At 49.3% G+C, this 20777-nt stretch overlaps 1 protein-coding gene across 3 annotated transcripts in view; it reads right to left on the bottom strand.

The window, feature by feature from the left end:
* Window positions 1-268: 268 nt before the first annotated feature.
* LOC139576766 (tetratricopeptide repeat protein 28-like) overlaps window positions 269-20777 on the bottom strand; it is a 335467-nt gene continuing 314958 nt past the window's right edge. For 2 of the 3 annotated variants that reach the window (XM_071403202.1, XM_071403204.1), the window contains 15 exons: window positions 17742-17871; window positions 17130-17348; window positions 15074-15245; window positions 12912-13052; window positions 8082-8226; window positions 7776-7955; window positions 6730-7265; window positions 6257-6504; window positions 5961-6085; window positions 5557-5788; window positions 4746-4822; window positions 3964-3987; window positions 2975-3104; window positions 2728-2835; window positions 269-2618 (listed from right to left, as the gene is read on the bottom strand). In XM_071403202.1, coding sequence (XP_071259303.1) covers window positions 1009-2618; window positions 2728-2835; window positions 2975-3104; window positions 3964-3987; window positions 4746-4822; window positions 5557-5788; window positions 5961-6085; window positions 6257-6504; window positions 6730-7265; window positions 7776-7955; window positions 8082-8226; window positions 12912-13052; window positions 15074-15245; window positions 17130-17348; window positions 17742-17871 — 4077 coding nt within the window. In that variant the 3' untranslated portion in view covers window positions 269-1008. The remainder of the gene's footprint in view (window positions 2619-2727; window positions 2836-2974; window positions 3105-3963; window positions 3988-4745; window positions 4823-5556; window positions 5789-5960; window positions 6086-6256; window positions 6505-6729; window positions 7266-7775; window positions 7956-8081; window positions 8227-12911; window positions 13053-15073; window positions 15246-17129; window positions 17349-17741; window positions 17872-20777) is intronic. The other variant, XM_071403203.1, reaches the window with a different exon arrangement.

The following is a 20777-nucleotide window of genomic DNA, read 5'->3' as shown; positions in this document are numbered from 1 at the left end:
TCAGAGTAGCAGTGCCAATCTAGGATCAGTTTTGCTTTTAGATCTTAATGAATAAGATTACATGGAGAGGGAGGACCTGATGCTAGATCAGCACACCTACTCTGAGACACATTGTGAATATGGGGCAAGGCCCAGGTGTCATTGCACTGACCACGGTGAACAGTGTATAATTGTGGCCACAAGATTTTTCCACCCTCATTCATTAATGCAGTGATAAAGCATTTTCATCAGCATTCTAAATCTTTACCGCAATAAAATAAGGCAAAAATACAAGAAAGCAAACATGATTTTTATTGAATACTGATAAATGACAGAGATGGTTGTCATGAAGTTTCCATGTTTAATAAACAAAAATCATGGGCTAAAAAGTCATACATGGTACTTAACATTGAATAGTAAGAGAATCCATGCTTCAGAGCAGACACTCAATTCACAAAGAAATCAGGCAAAATGCCAGTTTCCATTTCAATAAAAAATATTACATCTTTTTTTTTTTACTTTATCCATCTTTACATGGAACAGTTTTGTTCACTTTTTTAATAATATAAAAACGCTTAGTACTGATTGTGAAACACTGGATTTAATTTACAAAATAATAATAATAATATTAATAATAACAATAACAAATAATAATAACAATAATCATTCGATTTAAACAAAAATAGAATGGAGGAGACCAGTTGGAGCGGTTTCATCTTGGCCCACACAAATACAAATTTTTGGGGAGGAAATACCGATTGGCATTGAAGTCTACCTGACACACACATACACACAAACACAGTATCAGGTCTTTGAGTCTTTCTCATTGCCAATTACAGTGTTATGGGCACAACGACAAGACACTCTCTAAGCATTCATGAGCCTCTGAGGGATCACTCTCATTGGCTGATCAAATCCTTTTCATTGTCAATCAAGTTCGATGGGCTAATAGTGGCCCTGCAGAAAATGCCCTACTCCCCCAGTACACAGGATAGCAAAATACAGGCAATAGGACCATTTTAAAGTGTCTCAGCATTTGGAGGAGGGGAAAAACCTGCCAGGGGAGAGGAACTTGTATCCATTGCCAGCAGGTAGTCTGATTGAGCGAGCACCAGGGCTGCTGCTCGTGGAAATAGTGGGCGAGGGGGCCATCTTTCTGGGGTTGTGTCCGTTGGAGGGGTTCTTGCTGCCCCTGTCCAGCGAGTGCAGCCCCAGCTCCCGCAGCTCCAGGCTGTCTTGGGCGTCGCTGGGGGAGCAGTGTCGTGGGGAGAGGTTCAGAAGGCTCAGCACATCTCTCTTGGCAGAGACCAGGGATCCTGGGGCGCCACGGAGAGCACGGACTGGACCCAGATGTTGCTGTTGTTGCTGGGCCGCTGCATTGGCCCAGAATGTCTTCAGGTTGTGGATGGCCACAACCTTCTCATCAATTACTCCCCGTCTGAGGCGGTCCAGGTCTGGGGCATCGGCAGGGCTGGAGCAGGCAGAGCCCGTGGAGGAGTAGGAGAGAGCTGGAGATGGGGCACTGCCAGCTGGGGACTGGTGGCCAGAGCTGGGGGACACGTTACTGGGAGAGCGGGAGATGTGCCCACTATAGGGGGAGCTAGGGTATTTTAGCTTGAACTGGGCATGGCTGTCCAGGGTGGGGGAGGGGTGACTGCTATCCTTTAGGGAGGTCTCCGAGGCTGCAGGGCTGTTGTAACCAGAGCTGATCTTCTGCAGAGAAGAAGAGCGGGACGGAGGTTTGGGTCGTGGGGAGGACTGGGCGCGGACACTGGCGCTGCTACTGGGACGGCTGAAGGCGCTGGTCTCTGAGGAGCGGAAGGCAGAGCTCCGTGCTGTGGCTCCAGCTGCAGCCCCCTCAACCCCAGCCCGCTGTAGACTCCCCACTGCCCGCAGGTGGCTTTGGGTCTCCTCCAGGATCTTCTGGGCCAGCTCTTGGGGATCCAGAGGGACAGTCTTCTCTTCCTGGGATTTGACGGTGCTGTCTGTCTCAGTGCTGGACTGGTCCGACTCACCTGTGTCTGAGCTGCTCACCTTGCCTGGCACCTTCTGGAAGGGAGAGTTGGAGCTGGGAACCAGGCTGGTCTTGACAGGGGAGGTGGGGGTGCTGACACTGCCTCGTGACGACACAGACACCTGATAACCCCGCCCAGTGCCTGAGCTGGACCCCCCAACAACACCCCTGCCCCCGCGGTGGAGGTGGCGCTGACCATGACCCAGAGGTAGAGGCAGGGAGTCACAGTGGCTTCCCAGAGGCTCACTGCTGATGATGGAGAAGCCTTCATACTCCTCGTCATCTCCCCGGCCCACTCCTGCTGCTGCAGCCGCCCCGTGAGGAGAGGAGCGACTGCGGGGAACGTGTGGGTGTTTGTGGGCAGAGAAGTGTGCTGTGGCCCCACCACGCTGTCGATGGCCCAGGAAGTCACACTCTGACTTGGACGCAAAGCTCATGGTGGAGGCCACGGAGCTCAGGCTGTAGACGGAGATGGCATCTGAGGCCAGATTGTCCAGGCAGGGTGGGGAGAAGGGTGGGTTGGGGTAGCCCAGCGGTAGGGGGTTGGAGACAGACTGGGCCGAGGCCAGGGACTCCAGGGAGGACGAGCTGTCCAGGCTGAGACGCTTTGGCAGCTCTGTGGAGTCTGGGATAGAGAGGAGGGGTAAGAGCGGGACGAAATTGTAAGGGTATACATGAACCTATCATGTATCAATCAACTTTAATCACTGTGTATCTATAAATACGATACTTACCAAATAGTGCCAGTAGGGACTGGAGGGCAAAGTGCATGGTGCGGCGGTTGGCTTGCTTCCCCGTCTTCAGTACCACCTCCTCCTGCCCCACCTCACACAGGTCGAACCCTGCACACACACAGGACATTTACTCTACCAACCTAGCACACATACAGCTGACTTGTTGTGTTTCACTCTACTCCTACTACTGACACATTAGGAAGTTATATTCAGTTGGATATTGCTTTTATTGATATCAATATCTCACCTAGTGCAGCCAGGAATTCATGGCACCCTGGCAGTCTCCAGAGCTGCACACTGATGGACACCTGGATGGGCAGCAGAGAGAAGTCCTGCTCCTTCTCCCCTGTCTGCAGCTGGACCAGCACCTGGTGGAGCTGAAGGGACAGAGGAGCATGGAAATACAGGAGGTCAGACAGGAATAAAGGAAGCTAAATATACCTTTAACTGGTTCATACCACTTTTTAAGGACCTGAGTTGTGGATATACTTTTTTAAAGCAATGAAGTAGAACAAAACTGACAAATGTGTGATGGTTATGCTCAATCCAACTGTTTTCCTCCATACACCAGTGTCCTAAAATGACTTCCACCACGCCCATCTTTGTTGTGGTAGGGGAAATGTAGTTTCTGGCAGGCTTAGTAACTCTGCATCTGCCCTTTGACCCTGTGTGGAGTTGATCCTTGTTCCCAGAGGATTGGCTCTTTAGCCTAGCAGCACTACAGTGCCTTTACTGTGGGGCATGGATCAGTGGCTCAGGGTGGTTTAGATTAGGAGGGAACCACCTGTGCCACACACACCCTCACTGTTTAGGGATTATTCATCCTGGAACAGAGACACCTTTGTTCATTAACACGCCTTCTTAACCTTTTCTTTTCTATTCATGGTCTATGTTTGTTTTTTTGCATCCCTCTGACTACCGGCCCATAAACATCAGTGTGACCTTGACTGACCCAGGGCTGCAAACCCAAGAACATTCCTAATACTGCAGAGTCCAGCAGTGGATTGTTGTCCCTGCTGCAGCACGCGTTAAACTGGGGTCTCCTAGAGGTTGTACCTCAGTAACTGGACCAGCATGAGATATGAGAATGTGCTAAAAGAACAGAGTGCTTCAACTTCACATGCAGTTGACCTACTGCTCAATGAAACAGCTGATGCAAGAGGGTGGTGCTATGTGGTTTAAAGCAGCGGTGAAAAGGAGAGGGGTGCAGGAGAGGGGAGGTCACAGCACACTTACCATTCCCACCATATTTTTAACAGCCTTCAGACCGCAGGTTTAGAGACAGGGGCAGGAGAGAGAGAATATGCTTTTAGTTGCATGCATACAGGACAGGCCATTCACAAAGAGCAGAGGAGACCAGGTCCAATGGGAACACCAAGGGCACACAGGGAAACAGAAAAACACCACTGTTGGGGAGTGTGTCATTACACACATACTACACAAAACCATTGAATCACCATACATAGTTGCCTATGTAGTGTGATGTCAGGAATACCTCATGTATCATACATGCTTGGAGTGTTTCAAATGTTATGGTCACCACCAATGTGGAAACAAAACCTTAAATCACTTTCTGGCTACCGTATTATTAATGTAGACATGGGTAACCCTCAGTGGGAGTGACAGGGTTAACTCTGGCATCGTGAGGAAGACAACTCAGACTCAGAGATGGTGGTGGTGGAGATCCTACTGGGGCTGCTGGGTTGCAGCATGCAGATTAAAGAGCGGGATTTGCAGGCGGCCCGTGCGTCACGGTCTTACTAACCCATGTAACAGGGTTAACTGATTATATAATGATGCTTTGTTCTGCCTTCAGCCTTCATGGTCCAAGTGGTTAAGTAAGTCCCCAGTGGTTCTGATGATTTCCTTCATTTTACATCATGTCTATCTACCTCTTTGGAGTTAAATACTCCACTCCACTGGTGAGCAGTAGCGCTGTGATGCTGTGATGCTGTGATGCTGTGATGCTGTGGTGTTGTGGTGCTGTGATGCTGTGGTGCTGTGATGCTGGGGCCTACCCGGTTGATGAGCTGCTCGCCTGCCTCAGAGGCGGTGATGAGTTTACACAGGGCTTGGAGAGCTGGGGGCGGTAGACCTGGGAGACACGATCAAAGCAGATGGTTCCTTATTCATACAAGCTGCATTTAATATACCCTACGTTCAGTAGAAGACGGTAAACAGGTTATACTATCTGTGTGTTGGTAAAGAACTGCTTGATAAGCAGTATTGTAACTTTTGATATTCAATGGTAGGCCTACACTGAACCAGTATCTCTGCATTAGAGACCTCTCTAACATCTAGAAAGCTTACATTAAACTCCCATTCCCATTCATGCAAAATACATTAGTTTATCATCAAATATGGAGTTTTGTTGAGCAACTATCTTCATTTACTCCCGTTACGGCCGGTATGTACTTCCAAAAAAGGTCTGTTTTACAAGCAACTGAAAAAACTCATTCGGCACCACCAATGTATTCAGCTGCTGTAGACCTGAGTGATTTACATTGGAGGTGCAGAATAGGAGTTTGTTTCAGTTACTTGTACATTTCTATTTAGATATTTTTTGGAAGTACATACCGGCCGTAAATGAAGATAGTTGCTCAACAAAACTCTATATTTGGTGATTTTGACATAACGCTTGCAGAGCTGGTGAATGGGAGTTTGAATCTGAGCTTTGTGGTATAGAGATGTCTTTAACACACAGATACTGGTTCAGCCTACACATATAACATTCTGAGAGATGTAGGCTTGGTTCTTTTCCTGGAGCTGTCCTCCATCTTACTGTACTACCTCCAGTTCCATGTCCTCCTGCCAAGGCCCAGTGCCTACCAAGTATTGACTGCAGGGTGGTACTACACTGCTGCAGCCTGTCTCCAGGGTCTGCTGTGGGGAAGAAGACAGCAGCAGGGATGCCGGTGCCAGCCAAGTCCAGGCGGAAGCCCACAGCGGTCAGCAGGGCATGCCAGCCTGGGACGCCCCCCACCTTGTTCTCCACACTCTGCTGGGACGTGTACATGGAGTTACGCTGGCCGTTCTGAATCCTCTGGAGAGACTTCTCCACCTGGTGGGGACAGGGGGATTTAGAGCAGAGTGTGTGTGTGTGTGTGTGTGTGTGTGTGTGTGTGTGTGTGTGTGTGTGTGTGTGTGTGTGTGTGTGTGTGTGTGTGTGTGTGTGTGTGTGTGTGTGTGTGTGTGTGTGTGTGTGTGTGTGTGCATGTGTGTTTGACCCTCACCAGGTGCAGTAAGACTCGCAGAGCATCCCGTGCTCTCTCTGGATACTGTAGGATCTCTGCTAGAGCCTGGCCAATCAGGGACGAGGGGCTGTTTAGCTTGACATCATTACCAATCAGCATGTAACCTGGACAAACACACCCACAAGATCAATAGGAAGGAGAGGAAGAGAGAGATACAGACGGTGAGAGTCCAAAGTACTTCTGACACACTTGGGAGTATGGGTGAACTGGGATCTATTCAGTTGGAGGTGACAAACCAAGCCAATCTGAGTTTCTGGAAGTAGAATGTGTCTAACCTGCCCAGTTGGAGGGGTGGGAGTACTGCTTGCTGCTCTGGACAGTCTTCATGGCGTCTGCGAGGGCAGCGCTGGCCTTGGTCCCGTTGAGCAGAGCGGTGTAAAAGGCATGGACGAACACTTTGGAGGCTGACACAGGAACAGGCCACAGAGATACCAGGACACACTGGGCCCCAGCAGCAAGGAAGGCCCTGGTCAGACCTACCACACCGTCTGCTGTCACCTTACTGCTGGACTCCTGGTATGACCTGTAGATAAGATATACACACACACACCACCAACACATGGTTATGTAAACCTCTGTCCCAAATACTAGACTACTGCTCTGTCGACTACAGCATAACTAAGTAACTATCAGTAGATAACAGACAGTGGACATTTTGCAATAGAACCAGGTTTCCCCCCTCTCCAGCCTCACTTGAACTAATATGTTTCCCATATTAGGCAAGCCGCCAATCTCCTGGCCCACTCACCCCAGCACCACCAGTTTGACAGGCAGCCTCAGGTCCAGTATGTCAGCAGCGGTAAGCAGGAACTCCTGCAGGGGTGGGCTGTCACAGATACTCTCCGCGTCGCTCCCATCATCCTGCAGGTGCAGGCTCTCTGGGATGGTGTAGCTGCTCCCAAACGAGCCTTTCCTGCCCCTGCCTCCGCTGCCTCTCCTCCCTCCCCCTGCCCCTCTCCCTCCAGTCCCCGCCCCTGCCCCGCCGGGTACACTCTCTGGGTTGGGTGTGAGCACCAAGGCGGCCAGCTTCCATGAGATGTGGGTAGCGAAGTGGGCACACTCGGCCTGGGTGAGGGCACTCATCACCCTCTCCTTGGTGGCAGAGGATCCAGCCAGGGGCTGGCAGCCCAGCAGCTCAGACACCATGAGGGCCTCCTCCTCGGCAGAGGGCATGGGCCCCCACAGCCAGCGGTCCATCACAGACGACGGCAGACGAGGGTTCCCCACCACCGCCGCCATGGACACGCCCCCGCAGGAAGCCGGCCCCGCCCGCCGAGAATGACTCTGAGGACACATTGAGAGAGGCCGATGATGTCAATGATAGAATGACTCTGAGGACACAATGAGAGAGGCCGATGATGTCAATGATAGAAAGACTCTGAGGACACATTGAGAGAGGCCGATGATGTCAATGATAGAATGACTCTGAGGACACAATGAGAGAGGCCGATGATGTCAATGATAGAATGACTCTGAGGACACATTGAGAGAGGCCGATGATGTCAATGATAGAATGACTCTGAGGACACATTGAGAGAGGCCGATGATGTCAATGATAGAAAGACTCTGAGGACACATTGAGAGAGGCCGATGATGTCAATGATAGAATGACTCTGAGGACACATTGAGAGAGGCCGATGATGTCAATGATAGAATGACTCTGAGGACACAATGAGAGAGGCCGATGATGTCAATGATAGAATGTAACAGGAGCTTGAGAGTGTTACTAACAGCAACTAAAGAAGGTATGTCATTCAAATAAAAGCCATTGTGTCATTTGACTAGGATGTTGACCTTGGAGATGGTCCCCATGCCCCGGATGGAAGGCACAGCGATGAGGCTGAAGCGTTCATACAGGTACTCATTAGAGGAGCTGCCCTTCAGCAGGGCGAAGGGGATGAGGTACAACTCCCCCTCCAACACCAACACCAGCTGTCTGTGTCTGCCCACGGGACCACTGGAGTGCATCAGGCCCTGGACAGGGAGAGATTAGTATTGATATTATAATTACTATAGTATAAACACTTTCTCTTTCTCTGTCCACCCCTCTCCTTTCAAATACACGCCACGCACAAACTGGTCATGGGGACATATGCTCACCCCTTCCATGGGTGCGATGAGCAGGTCGTAGAGGGCACGGAGAGGAGGTTTGCTGAGGCTGCTGGGTCGGCGGGGCAGAGAGGAGCAGCCATCTTTGGCTGGGGACATTGTGTTACTGAACAGGCTGGTCATACTCTGGCAGCTCCTGCAAAACACACAAACACAGTGCTCATTTCCTAAAGAACAGCACTCTAAACTGTTTGAATAGAGAATTGGTCATTACGGCTATTCACACTGGCACCTACGGCATAGCGGCACACACGCGCACACACACACAGTACTGGTAATGGTCTTTCCGGTTGAGGAACTGTGCCTAGAGCCAGCCAGCCTGCCGCAGAGTGCTGCATCAGAAGTCCTCCCTGGTGAGATGCAGCAGTCAGCCACAGCAGCAGTTCCTGTGGGCAATGTATTAATGGCACAACACTGTACTGCAGCATGGCATGGAGGGAGTGATACTGCACAGCACATTGACTCCTAATGTCCTGTCTCTCTTCCTCTTTCTGCCCTTCATAATGCTCTCTCAGACCTGGACTAGAGAGTCCACTTCACATCCCCTTCACATTCTAAGTCTCAATGGAAGAATGCACAGTTATATTTTCTGTTCTGAGACAACAATAATAATCATTTGTGCTTTTGAGACAATATACATGTCCACTAGATGGCGATGTGGGTCTGTAGCACTGTGGAGGGGAGTGTAGCGTGAGACCTCTGACCCCTGATAGACTCACTGCAGGAGAGGGAGAGAAAGTGACACCTCTCCTGTGCCTCTCCCCAACTATCCACCCAGTAACCTGACATGAACCTAAAGAAACACTACAACCTCTCTGCTTACAGTGGAGGATATCCAATCAACTACTTAATGTTACTATACTGCAAATAATACTGAAGTATGAATGATACTTTTGTTCTGTTCACTATTGAATAGTCGTTTGTGTTGCAGCAGCACCATGCCTGGTTCTGAACTAGACAGTAATAAGACACTGCTGCTCAACATTAGCAGTTCTGCTGAATACAAATGCTATGTGAGAGTGATGGCTCCCTGCTTAGGTGAGCTGTGTGATGAAGAGAGAGTGATGGATCCCTGCTTAGGTGAGCTGTGTGATGAAGAGAGAGTGATGGCTCCCTGCTTAGGTGAGCTGTGTGATGAAGAGAGAGTGATGGCTCCCTGCTTAGGCGAGCTGTGTGATGAAGAGAGAGTGATGGCTCCCTGCTTAGGTGAGCTGTGTGATGAAGAGAGAGTGATGGCTCCCTGCTTAGGTGAGCTGTGTGATGAAGAGAGAGTGATGGCTCCCTGCTCAGGTGAGCTGTGTGATGAAGAGAGAGTGATGGCTCCCTGCTTAGGTGAGCTGTGTGATGAAGAGAGAGTGATGGCTCCCTGCTTAGGTGAGCTGTGTGATGAAGAGAGAGTGATGGCTCCCTGCTTAGGTGAGCTGTGTGATGAAGAGAGAGTGATGGCTCCCTGCTCAGGCGAGGTGAGCTGTGTGATGAAGAGAGAGTGATGGCTCCCTGCTCAGGCGAGGTGAGCTGTGTGATGAAGAGAGAGTGATGGCTCCCTGCTTAGGCGAGGTGAGCTGTGTGATGAAGAGAGAGTGATGGCTCCCTGCTTAGGTGAGGTGAGCTGTGTGATGAAGAGAGAGTGATGGCTCCCTGCTTAGGCGAGGTGAGCTGTGTGATGAAGAGAGAGTGATGGCTCCCTGCTTAGGCGAGGTGAGCTGTGTGATGAAGAGAGAGTGATGGCTCCCTGCTCAGGCGAGGTGAGCTGTGTGATGAAGAGAGAGTGATGGCTCCCTGCTCATGCGAGGTGAGCTGTGTGATGAAGACAGAGTGATGGCTCCCTGCTTAGGTGAGGTGAGCTGTGTGATGAAGAGCGAGTGATGGCTCCCTGCTCAGACGAGGTGAGCTGTGTGATGAAGAGAGAGTGATGGCTCCCTGCTCAGGCGAGGTGAGCTGTGTGATGAAGAGAGAGTGATGGCTCCCTGCTCATGCGAGGTGAGCTGTGTGATGAAGACAGAGTGATGGCTCCCTGCTTAGGCGAGGTGAGCTGTGTGATGAAGAGAGAGTGATGGCTCCCTGCTTAGGTGAGCTGTGTGATGAAGAGAGAGTGATGGCTCCCTGCTTAGGCGAGGTGAGCCGTGTGATGAAGAGAGAGTGATGGCTCCCTGCTCAGGCGAGGTGAGCTGTGTGATGAAGAGAGAGTGATGGCTCCCTGCTCAGGCGAGGTGAGCTGTGTGATGAAGACAGAGTGATGGCTCCCTGCTCAGGCGAGGTGAGCTGTGTGATGAAGAGAGAGTGATGGCTCCCTGCTCAGGCGAGGTGAGCTGTGTGATGAAGAGAGAGTGATGGCTCCCTGCTTAGGCGAGGTGAGCTGTGTGATGAAGAGAGAGTGATGGCTCCCTGCTCAGGCGAGGTGAGCTGTGTGATGAAGAGCGAGTGATGGCTCCCTGCTCAGGCGAGGTGAGCTGTGTGATGAAGAGAGAGTGATGGCTCCCTGCTTAGGCGAGGTGAGCTGTGTGATGAAGAGAGAGTGATGGCTCCCTGCTCAGGCGAGGTGAGCTGTGTGATGAAGAGACAGTGATGGCTCCCTGCTTAGGCGAGGTGAGCTGTGTGCCACTGCCACGCTGAGCTGAGAGCTGTGGTAATGGCCGCCGTGGACCTATAAGCCTTCCACTTTGTTTACACACAGCCAGGCCCAATCTCAAGATCGCACACTGCTACTGCTATCCATCTGCTGTAACAGCCAGTCCCCCCCCCCCGACCCCCTCCATCCTGCCTTCCTGGTGCCCCCAAGCAACTGGCTCTCCTCCAGCCCCCTAGCACGCTCCAGTCTCTTTATCCCAGGCCCTGGAACAGGCCACCGAGGGAAAGCCAACAGACGTTTGTTAGCCTAACAGGAGGAGTGAGAGAGGAAATGAGGGTCAAGTGAAGAAAAGGTGCAGAGAGATAAAAAAGAGAGAAGGTTTGACCAAGAGAAAGGGAAATGGTGAGAACAAAAGGCTAGAAGCAGAAGGCTAGGAGGTTAAGGGTATGTTCAGTGGCTCTTTATCTGGGTGCAGGTTGAATGGAATGCACGTCAATAAGAGAGACAGACAGGAAGAGACTGTTGGACAAAGGTGGATATGTCCACTACCAACTCTTCACTAGGATCCAACTCAGTTGATTCAGTCATCTAATTCTATTGCACCAAACAAGCCGATAGACACCTAGAGAGGCTATCCTGACGTTCCTGTCTGTGTGTTTATAGGTTTACTGAGCCCTTCAATAGAGTTCTCCTTAACCTCTATACAATGCCTAGGAACATCTGAGAGAAGAGCTCTGTTAGTCCTTAGAAAGTGAGATTACAGATGAGGTAATCTCTCGTGGACAGATGTAACATAACTGGTATCGTAGCGTCTGTCAACATACTGTGGGTTGCGACAACTAACGAGGAACTTTGTTCATTTGATCACTGATCATTTGCACAAATCCGCATCTTTCGGAAGGGGAGGGGACATTTGGCACATAGACTTGCCTGTAGGGGGTGGAGCTACCGCCCTATTTCAGCTCCTCGTTCTAGTATTTTTTCTGACCCCAGAACTTAATTAAGCATTTGACGCAATTATGCAAGATTTTAATTCTGGGTTTCCAAGATTAAAGATGAGGTGACGTTTAACCTATCAAATTAGCTAGCTCCTGTGTATATATATATATATATTCACTTTAGTAGCTCTCTCTAAAGATAGATGAGGTCAAAGATAATGTCAGACATTTAGACACCTTGGCACAATCATACTTTCATGCTCCAAATCCCTGTTTTTTGACCTTGTTCTTCATTCCATTGTTGATATATCATTTTTTTGTAATGTTTTTTCTTCTTCTAATAAAATCTATTCTCTGAATTAAAAGTCATTGAGGTAATAATGTTGCTCTCTCACGTCAACAGTCTTCAACTCAGACAGCAAAGGGCCACGTTGATGAGGAATAAAATAAGAGAGAGACCTTGAAGGCCACATGTTATCTTAATATCAAAACCCCAAAATGTATGACTTGAAATGACAATGAGCCTTTATTCATTTTCCTCTGCTTTAGTGAGATTGACGAGTGGCTCTTAAGCACAAGGGGCTTCATGATTCAGATAGTTTTTGGGGCCCAAAATAATGAGCGGATTATTACTGGCAACCCATTAAAGAGGCTTAATGAGCATGGAGACTCAATTACAGCTGGAATTACCCTCTCATCAAAGAGGAGCTCAACTGGAGACGAGGAAAGAGAAATACGACCCAGACACGCACGCACGCACGCACGCACGCACACACATACACACACACACGCGCACGCTTAAACACACACACACACGCATGCTTAAACACACACACACTTAAACACACGGACACATATCGCCAATCAGTACAGTGTATACACATGCACTGAATGACAAAGTGATACTAACACAGACACACTCAGTCAAGTGTATATACCATCATTAAATCACACACACACAAATATGTACAACTGGGCTCCAAAAACAGATAAGACTCACACTTGAATACAGTTCATGGGCACACACATAAACACACACTCCTAATAGTCTAATGAAGGCAGAGAGCTGATACGGGCTTTTCCAGCTCTGCCCTGCTCAGCCAGGTTAATAAAGAGGATTCACATGCCTCTGCGATGGCTAAATAAAGGAGAAAACACAATTTTCCCAGAAAGCGAATTATTCAAATGAATTCACCTACCAAGCCGGATCCTCTCCCTCATCAGATAGCTTTCTTATTATGGAAATGTGGGGGAATTGGAGATGAACGATAAAGGCTAACTGGAGGCCAGTGTCTCACACAGTGTCTGTCTCACCTGTTGAAGAGGTTGTTTCTGGACACCATGCGGAGGAAGCCAGTGGGGTCAGTCACAGAGTTGAGTTTGTTGTTGAGCTCTTCAAACTGCTGGTCCAACAGGTCCCCTGCCTCACTCTCTGTCTCACTGCTGGAACAACCCCTGAGAGAGAGAGAGAGAGAGAGAGAGTGGGGGGGGGGGTGGGGGAGAAGAAGAAGGAGTGAGAGGGGGAGAGATAGCGGTAGAGGGGGGGTTTATACCATTAGACATACAGACTGCATGCGCACGCACACTCTTATTCACACACACACACCCGTCCAGCCCAGTTTCCCAGGCGTGGTCCAGGAAGGGCCCTAACAAGAAGCAGAATTAAATCCTCTTTTTCATATGCTGCTAATGCTGATCCAGCCAGCACCTAGCAGGGAGTCTGTTCTGTTCTTCCATCCTCTACCCCCTCTGTATCTACACCCCTCCTCTCTCCATACACAGCTCTCTATCTATCCATCCCTCCATCCCTGCCCCCCTCTTTTACCCCCACATCTCATCCAAACTCCCCTCCATCTTCCTCTGTCAGCTCACTGCTCACAACGGTTCCAAGTTTAACCATGGGAACTGTTGCTCTCATCTAAAATCTCTCCCTCTCTCTTTCTCTCTCATTTCTCTCTCCAGTAATCCATATATTTGCGGGAGCCTTTCTCTGAGATCCCTTCCCATGAGGTCCCTCTCTGTCCACATCTGTCTAACACAGAGCGGCTGCACTCACACGCATGTTAGCAGGTGGGAGAGGTACATACTGTTCAGGTCAGACGGTATGGGGAGATGGGAAGTGGGGAAAGATACTCTATGGTTGACTGGATTTATTGATGAGGACTGAGGAGACACAGTCTTCCCAAATATGGATGCTGCCCTTTTCTCTCTCTCTGTTTCTCTCTCCCTCCCGCTATCTTCCCCTCACACTCCCCTCCCCTTCTCCGTATCCCTCTCTTTATCCTCTGTGGAGAGTGAATGGGGCGGTAAGTGGTGCCATATTGTGGCCAGCCAGGCGTAGTGGCATGTGTGCTGCTTCCCATTGGAGCGGTAAATGACTCAGTAATGGGGCAGGAGGGCATGGCAGGCCGGTGGGGGTGGAGGTTGGCAGTAGGCACACAGGCTGTCCACTATGGGCTAATTCCTCATTTGAGAAACATGTGCCCTCATGCAAAATGTAGGTTAATGATAGGGAACATTTGTGTGGAAGTTCAATGACACGAGTCGTCACCTGAAGTAAACCTGCAGTTTGATTGCTCAATTAATTAATTTGTCATTAACTGTTCTTTTTTCAAAGTCACTTCATATTCTACACAGTCTAACACGTCTCCTCCCATCTCTGTATCTCACTCCATCCATTTCCCCCTGTATCTCACTCCATCCATTTCCCCCTGTATCTCACTCCATCCATTTCTTCCTGTATCTCACTCCATCCATTTCCCCCTGTATCTCACTCCATCCATTTCCCCCTGTATCTCACTCCATCCATTTCCCCCTGTATCTCACTCCATCCATTTCCCCCTGTATCTCACTCCATCCATTTCCCCCTGTATCTCACTCCATCCATTTCTCCCTGTATCTCACTCCATCCATTTCCCCTGTATCTCACTCCATCCATTTCTCCCTGTATCTCACTCCATCAATTTCCCCCTGTATCTCACTCCATCCATTTCTCCCTGTATCTCACTCCATCCATTTCTCCCTGTATCTCACTCCATCCATTTCTCCCTGTATCTCACTCCATCCATTTCCCCCTGTATCTCACTCCATCCATTTCTCCCTGTATCACTCCATCCATTTCCCCCTGTATCGCTGCCTTCCTCCTTTCTTCAGCTCCATCTTCTTCCTCTCCTCGGCCCTCTGCTGTGTTTCCCTGTCTCCCAGTCCCAGACAGTATTTCTTAAGTGAGTTCAGTGGGCATCCAGAGGTCCATTATTCTGTCTCATTGGTTGTCAGTGGTGGCAGAGAGCAGTTGTTTTTTAGACAGGTAGCGGGGTCCTGTCATCACACCCCCCACAGGTGCACAATGACTCCCTGAGACAGCATACAGAACAGCACACTCTTCTATGAGCATCAGCCTGTCTCCACCCTATAGAATGGTATATTTATTCTGGGCTTTGAGTGAGTGTGTGAGTGTGTGTGTGTGTGTATGTTACCTGCTGTAGTAGGACTCTACTCCCAGGGCCTCCCGAGCACTGGCAATGTGCTGCTCCAAAGATGAGCCGCTGGCCACACCCCCTCCCCCACCCTCATGGAGGTCTGGCCCGCCCTCTGGCCCGCCCTCTGGCACGCCCTCTCCCAAGTACACCTCATGGAACTTCAGGATGCCTGGGAGAGAGAGAATGAGAAAAGGAGAACAAGCTCAACATATTGGTCACATCACATTACGTCATGATGCACACAGCACTGTTGGACTTATTACACTACAATGAAAGTGTAATAAAAACGGTTTAGTTGACTTCACTTTAAAACAGCCCAACAAACAGACCATATGGAGAGATTTCACTCTGAAAACTAAGTTACGCTACACGTAGGATCTGCACATCTGCAGAGCAAAATGAATAAAACAAATAATGTTCAATAAAATATAAGCGTGGCTGCCTGTGCCATCTGCTCCGTGCCATGGGAGCTGAGATGTTGGGGGAGAAGGGAGGGAGGAGGGGAGAACTACCACAGCAGTGGTGGTGGTGGTAGATACTGAGTGTGGGGGTTGAGTTTGGCTTTGAATGTGTTCAGATCTGTGAGTTGTCAGACAGGCTGCTCACCAGTTAAATGATTAGAGGAGTCCCTTTACTGACTAAGGGTTATTTTACCCAGACCCTGTTCAGTGTGTATGCCAGCAGTATACGAGTGAATGCCCGGGAGAGACTGGGACAGAGCAGAAGGCTAATTAAAGGACTGGTAGCCTCTCTTAGCCTCAGGCAAAAGGCAGCTCTTTCAACCTTTCATTCCCCTCTGCAGTATTACACCCATCTATATTTCTACTGTTAGGGGGGTCAGACACCCAGCTTTCATTCCCCTCTGCAGTATTACACCCATCTATATGACTTCTGTTAGGGGGGTCAGACACCCAGCTTTCATTCCCCTCTGCAGTATTACACCCATCTATATGACTTCTGTTAGGGGGGTCAGACACCCAGCTTTCATTCCCCTCTGCAGTATTACACCCATCTATATGACTTCTGTTAGGGGGGTCAGACACCCAGCTTTCATTCCCCTCTGCAGTATTACACCCATCTATATGACTACTGTTAGGGGGGTCAGACACCCAGCTTTCATTCCCCTCTGCAGTATTACACCCATCTATATGACTTCTGTTAGGGGGGTCAGACACCCAGCTTTCATTCCCACTTTGTTGAGTAGGGCTAAAAGAGAAGCAAGGACTAGCAGTCTCCATGGCAGGAAGAGCTGTCAGTCAGGCCAGAGCAGTAACTGTGCTTCACAGCCTCCTCTATTAACTTTGGTGTGAGAGAGAGAGAGAGAGAGAGAGAGAGAGAGAGAGAGAGAGAGAGAGAGAGAGAGAGAGAGAGAGAGAGAGAGAGAGAGAGAGAGAGAGAGAGAGAGAGAGAGAGAGAGAGAGAGAAAACAAAGCACAACCATGATGAGAAAGAGAGAGAGAGAGAGAAAGAGAGGCTATGAAGTCTCACTACTCAATACTAAAGAGAGAGAGAGAGAGAAAGAGAGAGAGAAAGAGAGGCTACTCAATACTAAAAACAGCACAAACTAATGCACAAAGCTTGTTTGTGTGAGATTGTGTGTGTACGCACAGGAGTATGTGTGTGTGTGTTTCCCTGTTGACTTGTTTGTGCGGATGTTGATTGTGCAAGTGCTCTTTGGCTTTGTCACTCTCGGTTACCATGGTTCATTGGCAGGTGCCCTGGGGGGTGAAAGGCCAGGCGGGGTGGCACTGCCAGCAGTGGAGTGGCAGGTGGCGCTGCCGCCGCCTGTTAAAGAGGGCTTTCTTACCCTCGCCCGCCTCTGAACACAAGCCATGCCTTCCAGGACTCTCAGCTAAACAAAGCACAATCATGATGAAATTCACTGTTTGAGTGAGCGTGTATGTGTGTGTTTTGTGTCTGTATAATGTGTCGTATAATGTGGCATAATAGTTTGTACAGATTTATAGTCCCTTTACCCTTATAGCTCATTGTATCAGCACACAGAGGAACTGAGTTAGTTGTCCTACGCCTCCCTCTCCCTCTCAGATCTTACCTGCTCCTGGAGCCAGCAGCCAGCTGTACAGGTACCCAGCAGCCATGGAGAAGTAGAGCACCAGGGCCCTCTGGCTGTTCACCGTGTCCAGGATGTGCTCCACTGTGACTGGGGTGTAGGGGTCTGAGTCCTGCTGGCCTGTCTGCCTCTCCACCAGCAGGTCAGCAAATGCTCGTGTCCGACCCCGCTCTGCCACCGCCAACGCCTCGTCATGGTGGCCTGGCCAGAAGAAGGTCAATGGTCAATATTGTATTTTTTTCGGTTTCTTTTTTTTCAGTTAAATTTTTTAATTGAACCTTTATTTAACTAGGCAAGTCAGTTACCCCGGCCAAGCCCTAACCCAGACGACGCTGGGCCAATTGTGCGCCGCCCTATGGGACTCCCAATCACGGCCAGTTGTGATACAGCCTGGAATCGAACCAGGGTCTTAGTGACGCCTCTAGCACTGAGATGCAGTGCCTTAGACCGCCGTGCCACTCGGGAGCCCCAGTTCATTATGGAGTGGTGGATTTTTTTTTTATACAGAAGACACAAATAAAGATGGAAATAGAGCAGAAGAGCAATCAAAAAGAGAAGTGAGCAATGGACAAAGAGAGTGTAAAGTGTGAGAACCTAGGCTGACGAGGACCCTCTGGAGTGCCTGATAGGAGGAAGTCTGCAGGTCAAACAGAGACAGTTTGTAGTCGGTGCTGTGCTGGGCCTCGTGACGAATGGTCTCAAATAGTGCAGACGCTCGGTAGAGCTGTAGGACAAATAACACACAGACAAACATCAGATACATCCATATCCCTGTTGGCTGTAGAGCTCTCAGAGAGTTGCAGTAGAAGAGTGAAGCCACTAGATGGCAGCAGCCCCCATCAGTGTAAATGATGTTTGATATCTACACTGCTACCCCTCTCCTTCTTAACCTGATCAGTCCCAAGCCAAATCAGCCCATCAGTCTGGTCACTCATTTCAAGTATCTGCTTGGCAAGCTCTCATATTCAGCCTCACATTGAAGTGCTCTGCTTTTTTATTTTCAGGACCAAATTATTTGACATAAAAAGTTACATTCATGGGCCTACCAGGTGGCGCAGTGGTCTAAGGCACTGCATCACAGTGCTAGCTGTGCCACCAGAGACTCTGGGTTCGAGCCCAGGCTTTGTTGCAGCTGGCTGCGACCGGGAGGTCCATGGGGCGACGCACAATTGGGCCAGCGTCGTCTGGGTTAGGGAGGGCTTGGCCGGTAGGGATATCCTTGTCTCATCGTGCACTAGCGACTCTTGTGGCGGGCCAGGTGCAGTGCACGCTGACCAGGTTGCTAGGTGTACGGTGTTTCCTCCGACACATTGGTGCGGCTGGCTTCCGGGTTGGATGTGCATTGTGTCAAGAAGCAGTGCGTTGTGTTTCGGAGGACGCATGGCTCTCGACCTTTGTCTCTCCCGAGCCCGTACGGGAGTTGTAGCGATGAGACAAGACATTGGGGAGAAAAAGGGGGTAAAAACTTTTTTTTTTAAAGTTACATTCATGAGTTTTATTGACTAATGTCACTCCAAAAATGAGATGTGCCAATAACCTGATAAAAAAAGTACAGTAAGTACAGAAAACTAATCTGTGTGGAGTTTGTGACAGTAACTATGTGAATTTATTAAGCTCAGGTAAACATCAGGAACCATCACAATGCAATGATCTCCTTTGAAGAAAAACCCTTACATTGTAACGAGTCCTGCGGCATGTGAGCATCATATAGCAAAACAAATCACCTCGGACGTGTTCGTGAGAGCCTTTCCATGGTGGGGTCATAATAGTCTGTAGCTTAAACCGTTTCGGGATGTCTCCTGGTTTCACAACCTGCACTCTACCTCAGCCTTCGTCCATAGCACAGGCCTGCGGCTGTTATGGGAAGTTCTAGGACAAATTGATGTGTAAAATGTCTGTAACAGATTCCTGGAAGTCTGTAGCTGAATCAGGCAACTCAGATCAGGCAACTCAGCCCAAATCATGGATCTGTGATATTGGGCCTGATGTACACAGCTCTGATATTCACCTCAGCTATCCTCCCGTCTCATCTCAAAGATGCTCCACATCTTTTCTCTGTTCAGTCTCAGACACTAACATCAGGCTGGAGAGGGAGAAGAAGAGGGAGAGACAAAGGTGGGAGGGCAGACACAGTGTGGGCGGAGGCTGTGCTGCCAGGCCAGGCCAGTCAGGAGTGCTGATTCATGGGAGTTGTTATTGGTTTCCTATTCCTTTTCTGTTGGCAGGCCTTCAAGAAGACTGAGAATGTTCCACCTCCACAGCCAGTCTGTATGAGTCCAGAAGTGAGATTGAACCATGCACACCAAACATTCAGATAGCTGCTGCCCTGGGACTGGCACATGGAAGGGATGGAATCGGGATGAATCAGGCATATGTGTGAGTGTGTGTGTGTGTGTGTGTGTGTGTGTGTGTGTGTGTGTGTGTGTGTGTGTGTGTGTGTGTGTGTGTGTGTGTGTGTGTGTGTGTGTGTGTGTGTGTGTGTGTGTGTGTGTGTGTGTGTGTGTGTGTGTGTGTGTGTGTGTGTGCGTGGTGAGTTGGTTAAAGCTATCCAGGCCACTAAAGTATGTCAGACGAGAGGAGAGAGAGAGAGAGAGAGAGAGAGAGAGAGAGAGAGAGAGAGAGAGAGAGAGAGAGAGAGAGAGAGAGAGAGAGAGAGAGAGAGAGAGAGAGAGAGAGAGACAGAGACAGAGACAGAGACAGAGACAGAGACAGAGACAGAGACAGAGAGAGAGACAGAGACAGAGACAGAGACAGAGAGAGAGAGAGAGAGAGAGACAGAGACAGAGAGAGAGAGAGAGAGAGAGAGAGCACTGGGAGAGTGTGGTTGTGCAGCATTAGTGCTAGAAGTCCAGTCCGGGCTGTCTGACTCTGCTGATAGAGCTGCAGGCTGATTCCTGCAAAGCTAGTTCAATCTTTTGGGCACACAGACATCCCTTTAAGATGAAAACTAATTTCTCACACCACCTTCCCCCCGGGGCCAACCTCACCCTTCACAGATTAAAAGAAAACAATCCCAAAAGTGCTGTGCTGGCAATGTCCCGCCTCGATGCTGTAAAGCTAACATCAGAATAGGGGCCTAGGACATTTACACTGCCATGTATGCACCCAATATAACCCATGATTACCGTAACTTTTATCGGACATTTTCACACTGACAGTTGCACATGTAGACCCCATCACGATGCCTAAAATGACTCTCATCATGTCTTTTCCCCAGGGCTACGTTCACCCTCTCTGATAGAAGTTATGAGCAGTAAAACATCAAACCCACCACACTGCACTCAACATTCATCTATTAATCCCATGTGACAATATGAAACCATGTATTCATCACAAATCTGATTGAACCGTGGGCAGGTCACAGAGGACACGGCGGATCAGAGTGAGGGTGTTGAAACACAATTAGGTTTAAACGGTCGAACATGAGGTCAAGTCATCTCATTCCAACAGTACAGATGCTGTATGAATATTAAGTGCAGTAATATTGCATAGTGGGACATAGTTGGCTATGTAAATCAGCCCTGAAGTGGGTCAGGCTATTTACCAAGGTCATATAGCTTTACCACCAGCAGTAAAGCCCTCCCTGCTTCCTCATGAATAATCATCTAACCTATTCACTGAGGACAACTG

This window comes from Salvelinus alpinus, chromosome 5 (genome assembly GCF_045679555.1).
Source record: "Salvelinus alpinus chromosome 5, SLU_Salpinus.1, whole genome shotgun sequence".
In the NCBI taxonomy this organism is placed as follows: domain Eukaryota; kingdom Metazoa; phylum Chordata; class Actinopteri; order Salmoniformes; family Salmonidae; genus Salvelinus; species Salvelinus alpinus.
Note: the sequence above shows the minus strand (reverse complement) of the source record. Positions and strands in the feature narration are given on the sequence as shown.